Raw genomic sequence first — 15,536 nt, forward strand, 5'->3', positions numbered from 1 at the left:
GAGCAAAGAGACTTCCAGTTTTAGGGACGCAAAATCCTGTTTCTGGTGATTGTCTTATTCGCTACACCTCTGCTATATCATTGGTTGATATATGTCGTCCGCTTAGAGACATTTTAGGGCGATCAACTGACTCGGAAAGAAAAACCCTAAAACTCGGTGTTACCATATGTTTACAAGATATGTTCCATGAGTATGACACTACCTGTACAAGTTCGAAATGCTACAGACTTACAACTCGAGCTGTAGTTCGAGAACGACGGAAGCGAGTCAATTGAAGTCCTACACTCGGTGGTTAATTTTGCAGGACTTCCATCTTCTCCTATTTTTAGTCTGCATTACTTACATTAAGCCTTTGACAGTAGCGCCTCTGAATCTATGAACTACGTCACTTCGTGGCATGCTCTCGGTATCCACTGACAAACTTATGGCCAACATATCTTATGAACTTATGGTGTTTTTAAATATATTTCTGAATCTTCTACTACTCTTGGTTCAACTTCTCTTTGGTTTATTCCTTGGCGCGAAGATGCGGTTAAGTGAAGAGCCCCTCGATTTGTCCCTTTCTCTGTCTGTATTGAATGGTGGTTGGGGATGGAGGAAGAGGAGGGTGGAGTATTATCTCTGGAGACGGATGTTCCCTTTGTGTCGGAGTTGGAGAAATTCCGAGTTGCATCCTGAACTACGAGCCATCCATAGTTTCCACGGACTTTTGTTAAAATAGCGGGGGGGGGGGGGTGAAAGGTGAAGGGGAATGTAAATCTTCTCATAAGAACAGTACTGTGTCTTTAGTGATCAAGAGCACGAGCTTATCTGCCCAAACTGGAAGCTTTATTTTCATTCAAAACGAACGAGACAAAATGATAATACTGATGGCTTTATACTCTACAAAGCTTGTTTAGTCAGTCCCACCATGGACGCTGTTGCGTCTAGAGGACGAGCAGGTATATGGACCCCCTTTTAACCAGGTTTTACTTAACTTCATTTGTACCAATTTACCGCGATATCAATCGTAGTTGGTGATTCAAACCATAGACCAAGCCTAAAAGTTCGTTTCGTCTGAAGTTTACAAGGGGTCGGTCATTTATGAAATCCCGTACGCTACCCGTAAAATCCAACAAAAGAAATCTCAAAATCAGTAAAGATATCTCAAAATCAGTGAAGAAATCTCAAAATCAGTGAAGAAATCTCAAAATCAGTAAAGATATCTCAAAATCAGTGAAGAAATCTCAAAATCAGTAAAGAAATCTCAAAATCAGTGAAGAAATCTCAAAATCAGTAAAGATATCTCAAAATCAGTGAAGAAATCTCAAAATCAGTGAAGAAATCTCAAAATCAGTAAAGATATCTCAAAATCAGTGAAGAAATCTCAAAATCAGTGAGAAATCTCAAAATCAGTGAAGAAATCTCAAAATCAGTGAAGAAATCTCAAAATCAGTGAGAAATCTCAAAATCAGTGAAGAAATCTCAAAATCAGTGAAGAAATCTCAAAATCAGTGAGAAATCTCAAAATCAGTGAAGAAATCTCAAAATCAGTAAAGAAATCTCAAAATCAGTAAAGAAATCTCAAAATCAACAAAGAAATCTCAAAATCAGTGAAGAAATCTCAAAATCAGTAACGAAATCTCAAAATCAGTAAAGAAATCACAAACTCAACAAAGAAATCTTAAAATCAGAAGCGAAATCACAAAATCAGTAAAGAAATCTCAAAATCAGTAAAGAAATCTCAAAATCAGTAAAGAAATCTCAAAATCAGTAAAGAAATCTCAAAATCAGTAAAGAAATCTCAAAATCAGTAAAGAAATCTCAAAATCAACAAAGAAATCTCAAAATCAGTGAAGAAATCTCAAAATCAGTAACGAAATCTCAAAATCAGTAAAGAAATCACAAACTCAACAAAGAAATCTTAAAATCAGAAGCGAAATCACAAAATCAGTAAAGAAATCTCAAAATCAGTAAAGAAATCTCAAAATCAGAAAAGAAATCTCAAAATCAGTAAAGAAATCTCAAAATCAGTAAAGAAATCTCAAAATCAGTAAAGAAATCTCAAAATCAACAAAGAAATCTCAAAATCAGTGAAGAAATCTCAAAATCAGTAACGAAATCTCAAAATCAGTAAAGAAATCACAAACTCAACAAAGAAATCTTAAAATCAGAAGCGAAATCACAAAATCAGTAAAGAAATCGCGAAATTCATTACAAAATTCACGAAATCAAAAGAAATCACAAAATCAGACGAAATCCGTTGGATTTTATCGAATTTTGAAACCAAACAAACTTCGACGAAATCAAATAAAATCCAACGAAATCCGAAGAAATCAAATTGGATTTCGAAATCCCGTACACTTTTTCAAAAACGTCCAACCCCTCGGAAGTTTCCCATTGGTGGCGTGCTTAAAACGCATATGTCTGTACCGAAGTTGACGCAGTAATCTATTAAACTATTTAAGAAAATGCAGGCTAACAGAAATGTTATATACCAATTACGGACAGGACGCTATCACTAAAGATATTCAGCCTATCGTCTACACAAGTCATCAACTTCTGGTGCTGAGTAAAGAAAATGTTAAGAAATGTTCCACAATAGAATCTACCTTTGTCAACCTCGAGGGTAAATGGTACAAATCAATGTAGTAATTACGGTATTCTTGTCCTCTAAGGAGAAGGCGGTGTCCATGTGGAGTGAATATCGATTCATTCTTTTGAAATTTCTCTTATTGTTGGGGGTCGACTTTTCAAATTGGACAGTCAAGTGCGCCGAGAGATTGGGATACAAAGGGTTCTCTTTGAAGAAAGACCATGGCAATACCAATACGGAAATCTTCGGTCAGATGGTACTTTTAGAACACCTTCAAGCTGCGTCTGAATCTATATAAGTATAAAAGTTCGCTAACTGCGGCTGACTGAAAATGAACGTTTATAAGACCAAAGTAGCTTTACAAAGGAAACTAAACGCTAATTTTGTAGGGATATAACTACACCATAAGTTTATAAGTGATATGCTCCATAAGTGTGACACTTTCTTATACTTCGTAATGTTAGAGACTTACAGTTCGAGCTAGTTCGAGAACGACGGAAACGAGAATTGGCCAATGGCTATACACTCGGTTAGTTTGCAGGACTTCCATCTTCCATTTTAGTCTGTACCAAGAAGTGACATCTAGTTTATTAGGGAGAAGGTATAAATTAGCCACATTTCAAGCGTTATCTCCAGTCCAAATGTAGGTCCGGCGTTAATCCCCGCCCCCTCTAAATTCAGGGTTCATACGAAATTTCCAAACCCAATTTCCCTGATATTTCCAGGTTTTCCAGAGTACTTCTTATAAATTTCCAGGTGCATTTTTTTACATTGTAGGAGTGTTATAATTTCAAATAGGGTAACCAGACTATACCTACAACCACATTATATAGACTCATGCCTCTGTGGTTGATGCCAGTAGCTTTGGTTACGAAATAAATATTATATGTTTACCATTCTTTGTTAGGTTATAATAGACAGGACCAAAATACAGAATTCCATACACCAGGGCTGATACTCACTCATACGCTCAATTTTAGTTGAATAAGTGACTAATTAATTTAGAAATAGTAAGCAAAAAGTGCAGACTAAATAGAAGCAAATTAAGCCGAATTAAGCTATAAAAAAAGGGCCACTTGAAATGAAATGTTTTCAGAGATGACCGATTTAAAAGATATTTTGAAGGTCTGTGTCGTAATTTAGCCCAATCTATGGTCTTAGATATTTCCAGTCAAAGGAAAGGTCACCTCATAAAAGGTCTACGGCGAAATTTAATTACAGAATTCAAAGCAATTGATGCCGTTTTAAATCAAAAACAAAACATTCATTTGAACTGGATTAATTTTAAATAATAAGTTAAACATTTGCTTAGCGAGCGAAGCGAGCTCCACGATTTTGGGATTTGATCAACTGTGATCTCGCTATTTTTGCGTTTAAACCGTCATAAGACGATTTTTTTCGTGCACCAAATTAGATGGGTCCCACTGAAGTGCATTTGTTTCACTTTATTTAATTTCCCTGATTTTTTGGAAAAAAAATTAATTTTCCCTGATTTTTCGAAGAAATTTTCATTTTCCCTGATATTTCCCTGATTTTTTCCTCTACACCAATTTCCCTGATATTTCCAGGTTTTCCCTGTTTTCCATGTTCGTATGAACCCTGAAATTACAACCAGCACCTCATTGGTTCTTGAAAACTCACGTCAGCGCGACGCGAATGATGAAAATTCCGTATTTTGCGACTGAGGAGAGGCTGCGAAATAGCCCGACGGCCTCCTTTTACGTCCCCCCTTTTATTTTGAAAGGGGGGACTGGGACTATGGCGCGCGAATACTTAGGCATCTTATTCGCAATCGCCACCGAATATAGGGGGCGCGTCGACTCCACAAAATGGCGGCTGAAAAGGGGGTTAGTGATACCGAAATGGATACGAGCGAACAGGTTTTAAGTTTGGATAAGTATTATGTATCGCTTTTTTCAATTTTATCCTATGTCGAATTCAAAAATGGAGACCACAAACGCTGTTTAGTAGAAGGAGAAGAAGTGTTTAAAAATAAACATATCATATGCTGTGGTATTCAGAGTCGAGACGACAAAGGCTTAAGTATAGTGGGTCTATGTTTGAAGTCTAGTGATTTACAGTGTGCTCAGCCACATCAGTTATCTTGCAAATTAAAGGAAGATTCAAACTTTGAAATATCCTGTACATGTAAGGCTGGTTTAAGTTCTAAATGTAAACATTGCATTGCGTTACTCATACTATTGAACCGAGAAGGAGTTTCTTCCCTTGAGGATCTCAGTTGTACAGATATGAAACAACAATGGGGAAAACTAAAAGACTCTGGCAAGAATATGTATAAGCCCATACCAGTTGAACATTTTTGCCATTTTAAAAAGATAGAAGCAGTGCATAAGAAACCTACGGAGGAGATAAACACTCTTATACAAAAGAAACTGTTGGCCAGCGCCCCAAAGTCTGCTCTCGCTCTCCACAAAAAAGGTAGAGCTCGGAATATTTCAAACCTTTCCTTGGACTTCCCTTGTTCCGACATTTTAACTAAAAATACAAACCAAGCTGAAGCTCTGAATAGAGTTTTAAATGTTTCACAGAGTGAAGATGTCTTGATTGCTCATTCAACGACTGAAAACCAATATTTAACATCGCAACTATGGAACTTAGAACTAGCTAGATTGGATGAGAAGTGTAGAGATTGGTTTAATGCTCACGTTAGAGTAACTAAAGAGCGAGCCATAGAGCTTTGTAAAGAAACGGCACTTCAAGGTGATGACGAAGAAAGTAAGACCTGGCTTTGGGAACGTAAAAGACGAATAACAGGATCAGTATGCTATGCTCTATTCACTTACGTAGAGAGAACTGAAGGTGCTTGGAAAATGAAAATAGAAAAGCATTTAAAATCATATAATTTTAAGGGAAATAAAAACACAGAATATGGTAAGAAAACTGAAAAACTGGCTACCAAGCGGTATAAAGAAGTTTATGGGCATGATTTGAAATCATTCGGAACAGTGATAAATGCATCAGCTCCCTGGTTAGCTTTTAGCCCTGACGGTGTAATTTTTGAAAATCAAAAACCTTCAATCTTGCTTGAAGTAAAATGCCCTGTTGAAGCAGAAAATGTTTCATCCGCAGAACTGGTAGAAATGAAAAAAATTAGTTTTCTAGTAAAAACTGAGAAAGGCTACGATTTAAAAAAAAATCACAAATATTATGGCCAAGTTCAATTAGGAATGGCAGTTTTAAACTTAAATCAGACTCATTTTGTTGTTTACAGCAAAAAAAGTAATTATTTTTTAAATATTGTTGTACATGCAGATCTTAAATTTATCTCAAATTTAATTGAAAAACTAAAATTTGTATATTTTACGCATTTACTCCCTCGCTTAGTTAAAATGACCTTTTTGGCAAAAGCTAAAAATAAATAAATTGATTTACTGATTGTAATTAGTATTTTATTTCTGTAATTAAAATTTTTAACTTATTTTCGGCATAATTAACTCAAATGGTTTAATTATATTCAACAGTTCTACTATCATTAACAACTAACAATCTTTATAGTCCAAGGCCCAAAATCAACAACCCCCTTTTCGACAGTTCCCCTCACTACCGCGTGGTGGCGGGTCATGTAGTGGCGATTGCGAATACCTTATCCCTAATAAACTAGATATCACTTCTTGTCTGTACTAAGCCTGTGACAGCGCCTCACCTGGCATGAATCTATGACCTACGTCACTTCATGACAAGCTCCAGTTTGTAACCAGTAACAAACTTATGGAACATATTTTATGAACTAGCGGCAACAACTAAGTTAAAATCAAACCACTTTAATTAACGCAATGAAACTTTATTGTTCTTAATTTATTTCGGTTTTAACATCAATAATCTTATCCAAAATGAGTCACCGTATTAAAAATAAGACTCGCTGCCACTTTAATTAGCTCCGGTTTTAAGCAAGTCATTCACGGCGTTAAAATCAGAAAGAGTCCTACAATAGACTATCCCTTTAATTAAGGCCTCGGGGCAGACTTTGATGGAAGCTGAATGGAATTGACACCCATATTTTCGAAGCCTGAACACAGGCGAAGGAGGGGGGGGGGCGGAGAGATTGCGTAATACTGGAGTCGTTTTAACGTTAAAGTATGAAAGGGGGGAGAGCTGGTTATCCTTAAATCAGATTATAAAGTTATTCCCCTAATATATTATACCGAAAAGTGCCACCCTGTAAAGTCGCAGGAAGCCCTTCCCAAATATAGAGAGAGCTCTCGCTCATAAGAGGACCAGCGTGTCAAAATAGCGCGCCAAGATGAAGAGCTCACACCCTTAAAGGCACCGTGAAATCAGCAGCATATTTTCATTAATCAATAATTATCTAAATCTATGAATGTAAAAGTTCTACCGGACACGCCTAAGCGCAAAACCCTTAGTCGATTATCAAGGGAGTTGAACGATTGTTCAATTTGCAGACACCTTAACCTTTCAAAGTTTATTTGGCTTAGCTGCCACTATTACAATACTTATTGAGCAGGGACCTAGTCTTCTAGCGACTTATTGCCCTTATTCATCTCGTAAGAATGATTTTTCGCAACCCCTATTTACCATTTTGAACAAATTACGGCCACAAATCTAAGAAAAATCTTTCTTATTAATTGAATAACATCCGTACATTTCAATCGATTTCGTTTATATCATCGCTGCTAGCCTATAGGTGCAGGTGCTTGAAAACAAGTTAAAAATGGGCCACTGGGCACCGGACTAACAAACCGTGTTTTCGTAATCCACTTTTAAACAATCTATACGTTAAGATTAAACCTTCGTGCTTGATACGTTTGGCGGAACAGAATGAAACTGTTTCCATATCAGTTGCAATATTAACACATCTATGTTCTTCCAAATGAAGTACAAAATATATCCGTATAATACCAAAGCGTTAGAGAAAGTATCGAGATTGGTCGCTGTATTATTTATGCTTCTATAGTTTCAGTTTTAAAATGGAAATCATTAAAGATTTACTCAAAATTGTCCACAGTATGTGGCGATAAATAGAGGTACGTGTTCGATACAACTCGATGCCAACTTGGAATCGAGTACTTGAGTTTTTCGATAACGGTATCGATATTGAATGGCTCGATACTCCAAGCTATATAGAGGTGTACGATCAAAGAACTTGTGTACGATACAACTCGATGCCTATCGAGTACTTAAGGTTTTCGATACCTGTATCGATATCGAAATGTATCGATACTCCAAGCTATATAGAAGTGTACGATCAAAGAACTTGTGTACGATACCACTCGATGCCAACTTGGTATCGAGTACTTAAGATTTTCGATACCGGTATCGATATCGAAATGTATCGATACTCCAAGCTATATAGAGGTGTACGATCAAAGTGTACGATACCACTCGATGGCAACTTGGAATCGAGTACTTAAGTCTTTCGATACCCGGTATCGATATCGAAAAGATTCGATACTCCCAGCCCATCAAGCGATTAATATTTCCTTAGGCTTGACGATAATGCCTGGTATGCGAAATGGTATCCGCATTGCACTGGTCCTTTATCAGAGAGCGACTATATATTGTGGAAAGGCTGAATATATTTGGCGGGCGTCGAGGGGGACGTCGCCTCGAGAAGTCTGTCAGCGGACCAGCGCGGTGACTAATGGTATTAAGAAGCTAGACGACGAAGAGCTAACCCCTCCCTCCCACCACGCACCCATCGACCCTCGCGGGTATTATCTCTGGAACCATATTTTAAGCTCTTCTACTCTCTACTTACCAGGGAAAAGAAGAATTCATCATTCTCTAAAAATTCTCAATGTCACATTGTTGAAAAATGAAACTTCAACTTGAATTTTAAATATTGAAACTCCAAGAATCTTCCGGACACTTTTTAATAATGATAAGAAGCCTTCATTTCCGGCAACAGCCCAGCTACCGTCCCGGTTCCATTACTAAGTCAGTGTCTCTCCAAACGCTACGTGTGTCGTGAGATTTGAAAACTGGGTCCCGAGTTGTTCAGAAAAACTTTTAAATTTCGGGTCACAGGCAATATATTACCGAAAAACAGTTTATGTCACGTGGTAGTTTTAAATCATTATTGTCCTGCGAATTATAATTGGCTCACTGTCTCTTGGGGTCTAGTCTTCGATAGCTTTAGGAAACACTCCGAATGTGACTGGATCGCTAATTACAAAATGATGTTGTCATGACTACCGGAGCTACTCTTTAACAAGTTACTCATTCTTTCCACGAAAATGTCTCCACAGATTTTGCAAAAATTCATCTTATCTGTACTGATACATCTTTTTATCTAGATCAGTAAGTCCGAGCGGCTCTCGAGCCTAGCGAAGCGTAATTGGAAATTGAAAATCCGAGCGCGATCTGATCTAGATCAACAAATGGGACACCCAAAATTATATACTAGAGCAATCCATAAATAGAATGGATTATAAGACCACGAGTATATTATTATATCATCTGTTTTAATCCTTTAGAAACGGTGTTGGGGCAAGGACTAAGTAATGAAGCCAGGTTGAATCCGTTAAAATGGAGATTAGAGAATGAAGAGAGGCAGCTCTGACGTCTGACGTACGGACGCCTTGACGGCTATATCAAAAGGAAACGCTCAAAGTGATGAACGACGCTCGCAACGCGATGGGACGGACAAAGACACCCCGCCTTCTCCCCCCCCCCCACATAATACAATCGAAGATAATTAAGAAAAATTTAATTTGACTACACCAGATGATGGACACCGGAAAAATTAATACGACTGCATGTTCTACATTAATTATATTCATGCGTAATACTACTTACGAGATTTAACATTAAGTGTGAAAACACCCCAGTTAATTCGAAACAAAAACAATAGCTTAACAATTAATAATTAGAATAAGTTTATATAAGTTATGAGTACACTTCATATACTTCGCAATGCTAGAGACCAACTGAGAGATAGTTCGAGAACGACGGAAGCGAGTCAATTGAAGTCCTACACTCGGTGGTTAATTATGCTGGACTTTCATCTTCCTATTTAGTCTGCATTAGCAGCATTACTAAGCCTTTGACAGCACCCCAGTCACCAGGCGTCGTCTCTACCCAGAATCTATGACCTACGTCAGTTCATGACACTCTCTCAGTAACCAGTGACAAACATACGGAACGTATCTTATGAATTTATGTTAGGACGAAAAACCGTTTCCCATTTCAAAGTCCGTATAACCTGTACTTCACGGAACCATGGTCGATCCAACTAAGGATGGCGTACTAGATCATTAGTCAGGGACTATTGGACATTCTTCATAGATGTAGATGCGTCTCCCTGGGGGTGTGGGGTGGAGGGAAAGGGGGCTACGTGAACTCACTCAATATATTGGATCAATGAGGCGGACAAAGTGACCGCCGCCTATGCACTATTTTAACCCCATACCCGATCCTGTCCAATCCCAACGTAACAGACTCATAAATCTATCAACTAAGAGAAGAGTGGACCTGATAATATTCGGACGAGCATCCGAGGGTTCAGGCACTACGTCGATCCTAGAAATCCTAGGTCCGAAAGTTCATCACAAGTTGCGTCACATCTTTTGCGCGACTATAAACATTGAGTAATCTTATTTCCATGGCAATTTTCTATCGTTTTTGGATTGGATTTTAGAGATCCCTATTTTGAAGAATTTCAGTATTGACCTTTGACCTTTGCAACCATTTTAAATGTGGTTGTGAAAGCATTATTGTTTTATGACCCGCGTTAACACAAGGAAGTAGACCAGACCATTGAGACACAGTCAAATTGTAGGCCAATAATAGGTCAAATGAAATAGCACTATTTTCACTTGTCAATAGAGTGCTGTCAGTTGTGACGTCAGATCCAAGGTTAAACGTCACGAGTCTGCCTTTAGCAATGGGCGGCCATGACAGTTACCGTTTTTTCTTTATGGGAAAACAGAATGGGTGACGTCACACCGGCGCTTCTGACAGCTCTCTATTTACCCGATTTCGCGATATTTTGAATCGAAATTTAAAATTTTCAAATTTGAATTTTTCAAATCTGGAAAACCATGCAGTGTTTGAGAAACACTGATTTCCACTGCGCGGATTTCCCAGAAGTATGAAAGAAGAGGCCATGATGCATGGCTCAAGACTTCCTCCAAAATGGCGGCGAACTAAGCGGAGTGATAGATTTGCAAGGTAGTAAAGTTCCCCTCGAAAATGGCGGCGAACTATGCGGAGTGATATCCAAGGTAGTAAAGTTCCCCTCGCGTTCGCCTTAAGGGGAAGTAAAAATGTTGAAGGGGGAAGTGGCCTTATCGGAAGATGTCAAAGGGGTAAAAAAAGGGAGTCAGGTTAGAGTAATTATTTTGGTGGCGTTTATAATAAGGCCCGATACGGTCATCCCGTGAACGAGATAGAGGTCGAGCCAGGGAGTCCATGTCAGAAACTGCAGCCAAGAATGGAAGGCCAAGGAAGGAAGGAAGGAAGGAAGAGGCACGCAATCAAGCTTAATGAGGCGTCACATTGCTCACGTCGGACATCGAAATTATATTACGTCAGAGACAATCTACTACGAAAAATTGTTATCGTAATTATGGTAGCTATCTAAAATTTTCATCTTCGCCTTATTATAAGTCAATTTTGGTTACGGATAAGTTAAACCAAAAGTATATAGATATAAAAACAAAAAGTACACTTGCTCACGCCGTGTAATATGAGAAGCTCAGCCTCCTTTATCCCCCAGAATAGCGTTGACTTTCCCCTCTGCGTATAATTACCTTTCCTACCGTGGCTCAGGGAACCAGCCGTGAAGTAGCAGATGCTAGCTCTAGTACCAAATATTAACGTTTTTATCGCCAGCGTCATGTACTACTTTCTATAAACCTATGACGAAAAGAAGTTCTAACCTGATTGGTTAGTTCCTGTAGGCGGCCAAGCGGAGGGTAGTTTACTTCCCACTTTACATGTCGTCTACAGCCAAAGGCAGGGAATTGTTAAAGAAGTGTACTTTTTGTGTTTATGTCTATATACTTTTGGTTAAAAACACCTATTAAATAAACGTCATGACGTACATTTTACTTTTCCAATGGCGGTCATTTTTAAACATCCATGTTCAATATAGTGGTTCATTCATTTGATGTATTAGGCCTAATTCTTTATATGCACAGTTACAATTCTTCAATTTCGGAATTTAACTGAACTGAACTGAATTCCTGATCAATCATCCTGAAACACCAGGGAAATTTAAGTTCATTTGAGTTGATTTGTTGTTTAGATCTTCCCAAAGATGGGAGGGAGGCTTCCACCTAGCCATTAGGTCAAGCCTTCTAGACCCCTCCCTATAACCTTTAACCCCAACAAGGCATCGTGTTATTGAAATTCAAAGCTGAAAAAAAAACGATTGGCAAGGTTTAAAAAAGCAAATCCCGCGTCTGTGTTTTACTTTAATATTAGAAATTCCTTGGTCATTCCATCAAAGAAGAAACGTGTCAGAAAAACTTGCAGCGGCGAAATTTTATATTTCATCGACCCTCTAGAGAGTGGAGGGGGAGGGAGGGGCGGGGGCGTAGATGCAGCGTGGGGTCAGAGATGGCGAGATAATAGTTGTCAAATTGAATGAATGACAGTTACAAAAACAAATCTGAAGTCGCGCCAATAAACGTCACGTTTCGAGAAACGCGTTCGCTTCAACGCGCAGCGAGCAAACTAAAATCGACAGAGCGTCGTATTGGTCAGCCGCCAAAAATATATTATTTGATCCAAAGCTGCATCCTGAAAATGGCCGAGTCCGCGATTTTGCAAAGACAAACTATACTTTTTAAGAAGTATACGAACTCGAAATTTAAAGACCTTAACTCGGTGTTTCCAAATAGAACCAGAGTTACGAGCCACCAAAGTATAAGGTTAAAAATTCATAAGTGACGTAATAACAATAAGTGAGACTCTACCATAAGTTGAACATTTTCCTTAATTACTCGGCCCCTGTTTGTCGTAGCCCTAACTTTTTAGTATGGTTGGATGGGGGACAAATTGGACTATAACATACTCAAAGGACATCCCCGTATCTCTAGTAGAACCAGAGTTATGAGCCTCCAAAGTATGGTGTAATGTTAATCCTATGGAGGGAATGTTTTTGTACATTTTGCTTAATTACTCGGCCCTAAAGCTAAAATTTTATATTGAAAATCCCTGACTTTTCCAGCTAATCCCTGACGAAATTTTGCCAACATGGAACCATTTTAAGTATACGTTTTTACCAGAGTTCACTTCATAATTACACCTGCATCTCATACTTAGCATTGCTCGAAGCAATCATGGTTTGTTTTATCAAAGGAAATCCCTGACCTTATCCCTGACTTTATAAGACAAAACTTTAAATCCCTAACTTATCCAGGTTCCGTACGAACCCTGAAAGATGAAACATGCAAAAGGACCAGCTTTCTGGAATACAGATTTCACAGCTAGTGATCAGTATAATATGGAGAAACACAAACTTATTATCATTTGCTTTATTTATGGGGAGTGTAGTACGGGGGAGACGCGTCTCTCACGCAGTGGCAATGGCAATTTTCCGTGTGTCGTCGTTTAGTTGAGTGGCGTAGGGCAGCGCGGGTGATGGGCTCGTCATCACGGTTCAGTTCACGTCTTCATGCAGCTCAGTAAGCATTTATCTGGCGACGCTGCCGGGATCATCGCGAATTGCTAGAAAAGGCCATTCATTCTTTGGAAAGAAACGACTTCTTCCACTTTTACACCAACTAAGCATTATTGATTAATTGCCAGTTCGCGCAACTGATTGTTACGTCGTTATTTCCGTTCGCTTCGTCGAGCGAACAAATGAAAATCGTATCCCCATCAACTTTCATCCTTTTCAAGAGCAGTTTACTGTTTTTTACAAAATTCATATATGGCGTAACATAAGTTTATAAGTGATATGTTCCCTAAGTTTGACACTACCTATACAAGTTCGTAATGCTACTGAGAGACTTACAGCTCGAGCTAGTTCGAGGGAGAACGACGGAAGCGAGTCAATTGAAGTCCTACACTCGGTGGTGCTTAATTTTGCAGGACCAAGTTCCATCTAGGTCCTATTTAGTCTGCATCACTAAGCCCAAATTTGACAACAGCGCCTCACCAGGCGTATGTCGCTTTACCTCGAATCTATGACCTACCACACTCACTTCATGACAAGCTCCAGTTTCTAAGTTACCAGTGACAAAATTATGGAATGAACATATCTTATGAACTTATGATTTAACCATTTCATAAACATTTCCGAAATAAGTTTTCAATTAATATGATTACATTAAATGGCAATTAACTCGGTCAAAATTGCCTTAATTTCGGGGAATTTAAAAATGGACAAAGTCGGGGAATTTAATTTTTAATGGCAACGATTGTTGGGTTCACAAAAAAATTGTTTCCAAACAATTTTGGAAATGAAACATTGGGAAGTAGTTGTTCCAGCAACGTTTATGACTCAATATGTATAAGTTTGAACAAAAACAAATGTAAATTTGAGAGTTTAAGCATGCAGGCGACGACAGTGAGTGCGCATCCCCTCGCCTGCAGGCGTCTGTTAACCACAGACTGGATTTCTAAAGTAATCCGGATTTGAGCTTAACCAAAATAGAAACTTCGCAAAGTTTCCAATTAGCTTTTTCTTCCCAGTTTAAGCCTTTGCGTCGCGTCATAGCCCAATTTAATTAATGGCGTCGCTTTAAATCCTTCCCTTCAAAAAAACCCCTCACATTTTTTTCTTACTTTTTAGCCACATCGTATATACGTTAGATCATAAGTTTATAAGTGATATGTTCCTTCCATAAGTATGACACTACCCATAATTCGTAATGCTAGAGACTTGCAGCTCGAGCTAGTTCGGGGGAGAACGACGGAAGCGAGTCAATTGACTATAGAGAGCTTTCAGGTGGGGTAGTAGTACGTCACACCCTCCCAAGTGTTACCACAGCTGTTCTGGTAGCCATATTGGATGGTCTCAGGTTCATTCCCACTTTAAACCCACCACCAATATGGCAGCGTAAATTATGTCACGAGACTCGGCTCCTCCTCCAACTGAAAGCTCCCTATGCTCGGTTAATTTTGCAGGATTACCATCTAGTCATATTTAGTCTGCATTACTAAGCCCCCCTTTGACAGCGTCCCAGTCACCAGAATCTATGACCTACGTCACTTCTCTCAGTAACCAGTAACAAACTTATGCCCAACATATTTTATGGTTATATTGATATAGAAATATCGAAACGACGGGGGGAAATACGTATTGCTCTAAGCTCAGTCTGCTCTGGTCCAAAAAATACATCGGTGTTGACCTTCTTTAGATTCTCAAAGTCCATGGTTAGAGGTCTAGTGTTCTAGCAAGAAGTTATATCTAGTATCTCAGAGAGAAGGTATAAATTCGCATCCAGATTTCCAGCTTTATCTCCAGTCCAAACGTAGCCTGTCCGGAGTCAATCCCCGTCTCTAAATTACAACCAGCATCTCATTGGTTCTTGAAAACTCACGTCAGCGCGACGACGCGAGTGACGAGAATTACAGTCATATTTTCCTAGTGAGGAGAGGCGAAATAGCCCGGCGCCTCCTTTTACGTCCCCCCTTGTATTTTGAAAGGGGGACTGGGACTATGGCGCCCGGCGAATAGAGCTATTTCAGAGGGGGTAATGGCTACGTCACCAATGCTATTTGCCCATAGAGAAAATCTGCACAAAATGGCCGCCCCGGTCCGCCAAAGGCAGGCCCAATTTTCGTAGCAGACGAAATTTTTCCCCCACTGAAATAGCTCTATACTAAGGCATCTTATACCTTCTCTCTGATATACTGATATAACTTCTTGGTTCTAGTTTGACTAAAACCCATAACAAGGCGGGCAGCCAGAGGGGGTGGTATTTTTCATCTAAGCTTTTGTAAGTCAGGGGCTGTAATCCGACTTACACCGAGGCTGAAAGAAAAGGCTCCTCTAAGCCCATAAGTAGCTTAAGGAGAAACAAAA

The 15,536-nt window shown here is 39.0% G+C and overlaps 2 protein-coding genes across 10 annotated transcripts in view; one reads left to right on the forward strand and one right to left on the reverse strand.

Moving 5' to 3' along the window:
* LOC149647438 (uncharacterized) overlaps window positions 1-15,536 on the reverse strand; it is a 63,805-nt gene that overhangs the window by 16,158 nt on the left and 32,111 nt on the right. Inside the window, exon 3 of one of the 3 annotated variants that reach the window (XR_016371949.1) lies at window positions 13,053-13,200. The exons of 1 other annotated variant lie outside the window; for it this stretch is intronic. The gene's annotated coding sequence lies outside the window, so the exon portion shown is untranslated. One more of the 3 variants, XR_016371950.1, reaches the window with a different exon arrangement.
* LOC149647439 (uncharacterized) lies at window positions 4,362-5,977 on the forward strand. Of its 7 annotated transcripts, none has more exons than XR_016371947.1 (4): window positions 4,362-5,014; window positions 5,125-5,355; window positions 5,446-5,467; window positions 5,543-5,977. XR_016371947.1 is itself a non-coding variant. In XM_089850265.1 (2 exons), exons 1-2 carry the CDS (start codon window positions 4,405-4,407, stop codon window positions 5,127-5,129), a joined length of 615 nt encoding a protein of 204 aa, XP_089706391.1. In that variant the 5' UTR covers window positions 4,362-4,404; the 3' UTR covers window positions 5,130-5,977. The 7 variants fall into 7 exon arrangements, 1 of the variants encoding a protein (XP_089706391.1); XR_016371945.1 differs by having other exon boundaries at window positions 5,125-5,311; window positions 5,384-5,467; XR_016371943.1 differs by having other exon boundaries at window positions 5,125-5,467.

This window comes from Phalangium opilio, unplaced genomic scaffold, assembly GCF_054372755.1.
Source record: "Phalangium opilio isolate 3A_F unplaced genomic scaffold, DU_Popi_V2 ptg000089l_1, whole genome shotgun sequence".
Lineage (NCBI taxonomy): Eukaryota > Metazoa > Arthropoda > Arachnida > Opiliones > Phalangiidae > Phalangium > Phalangium opilio.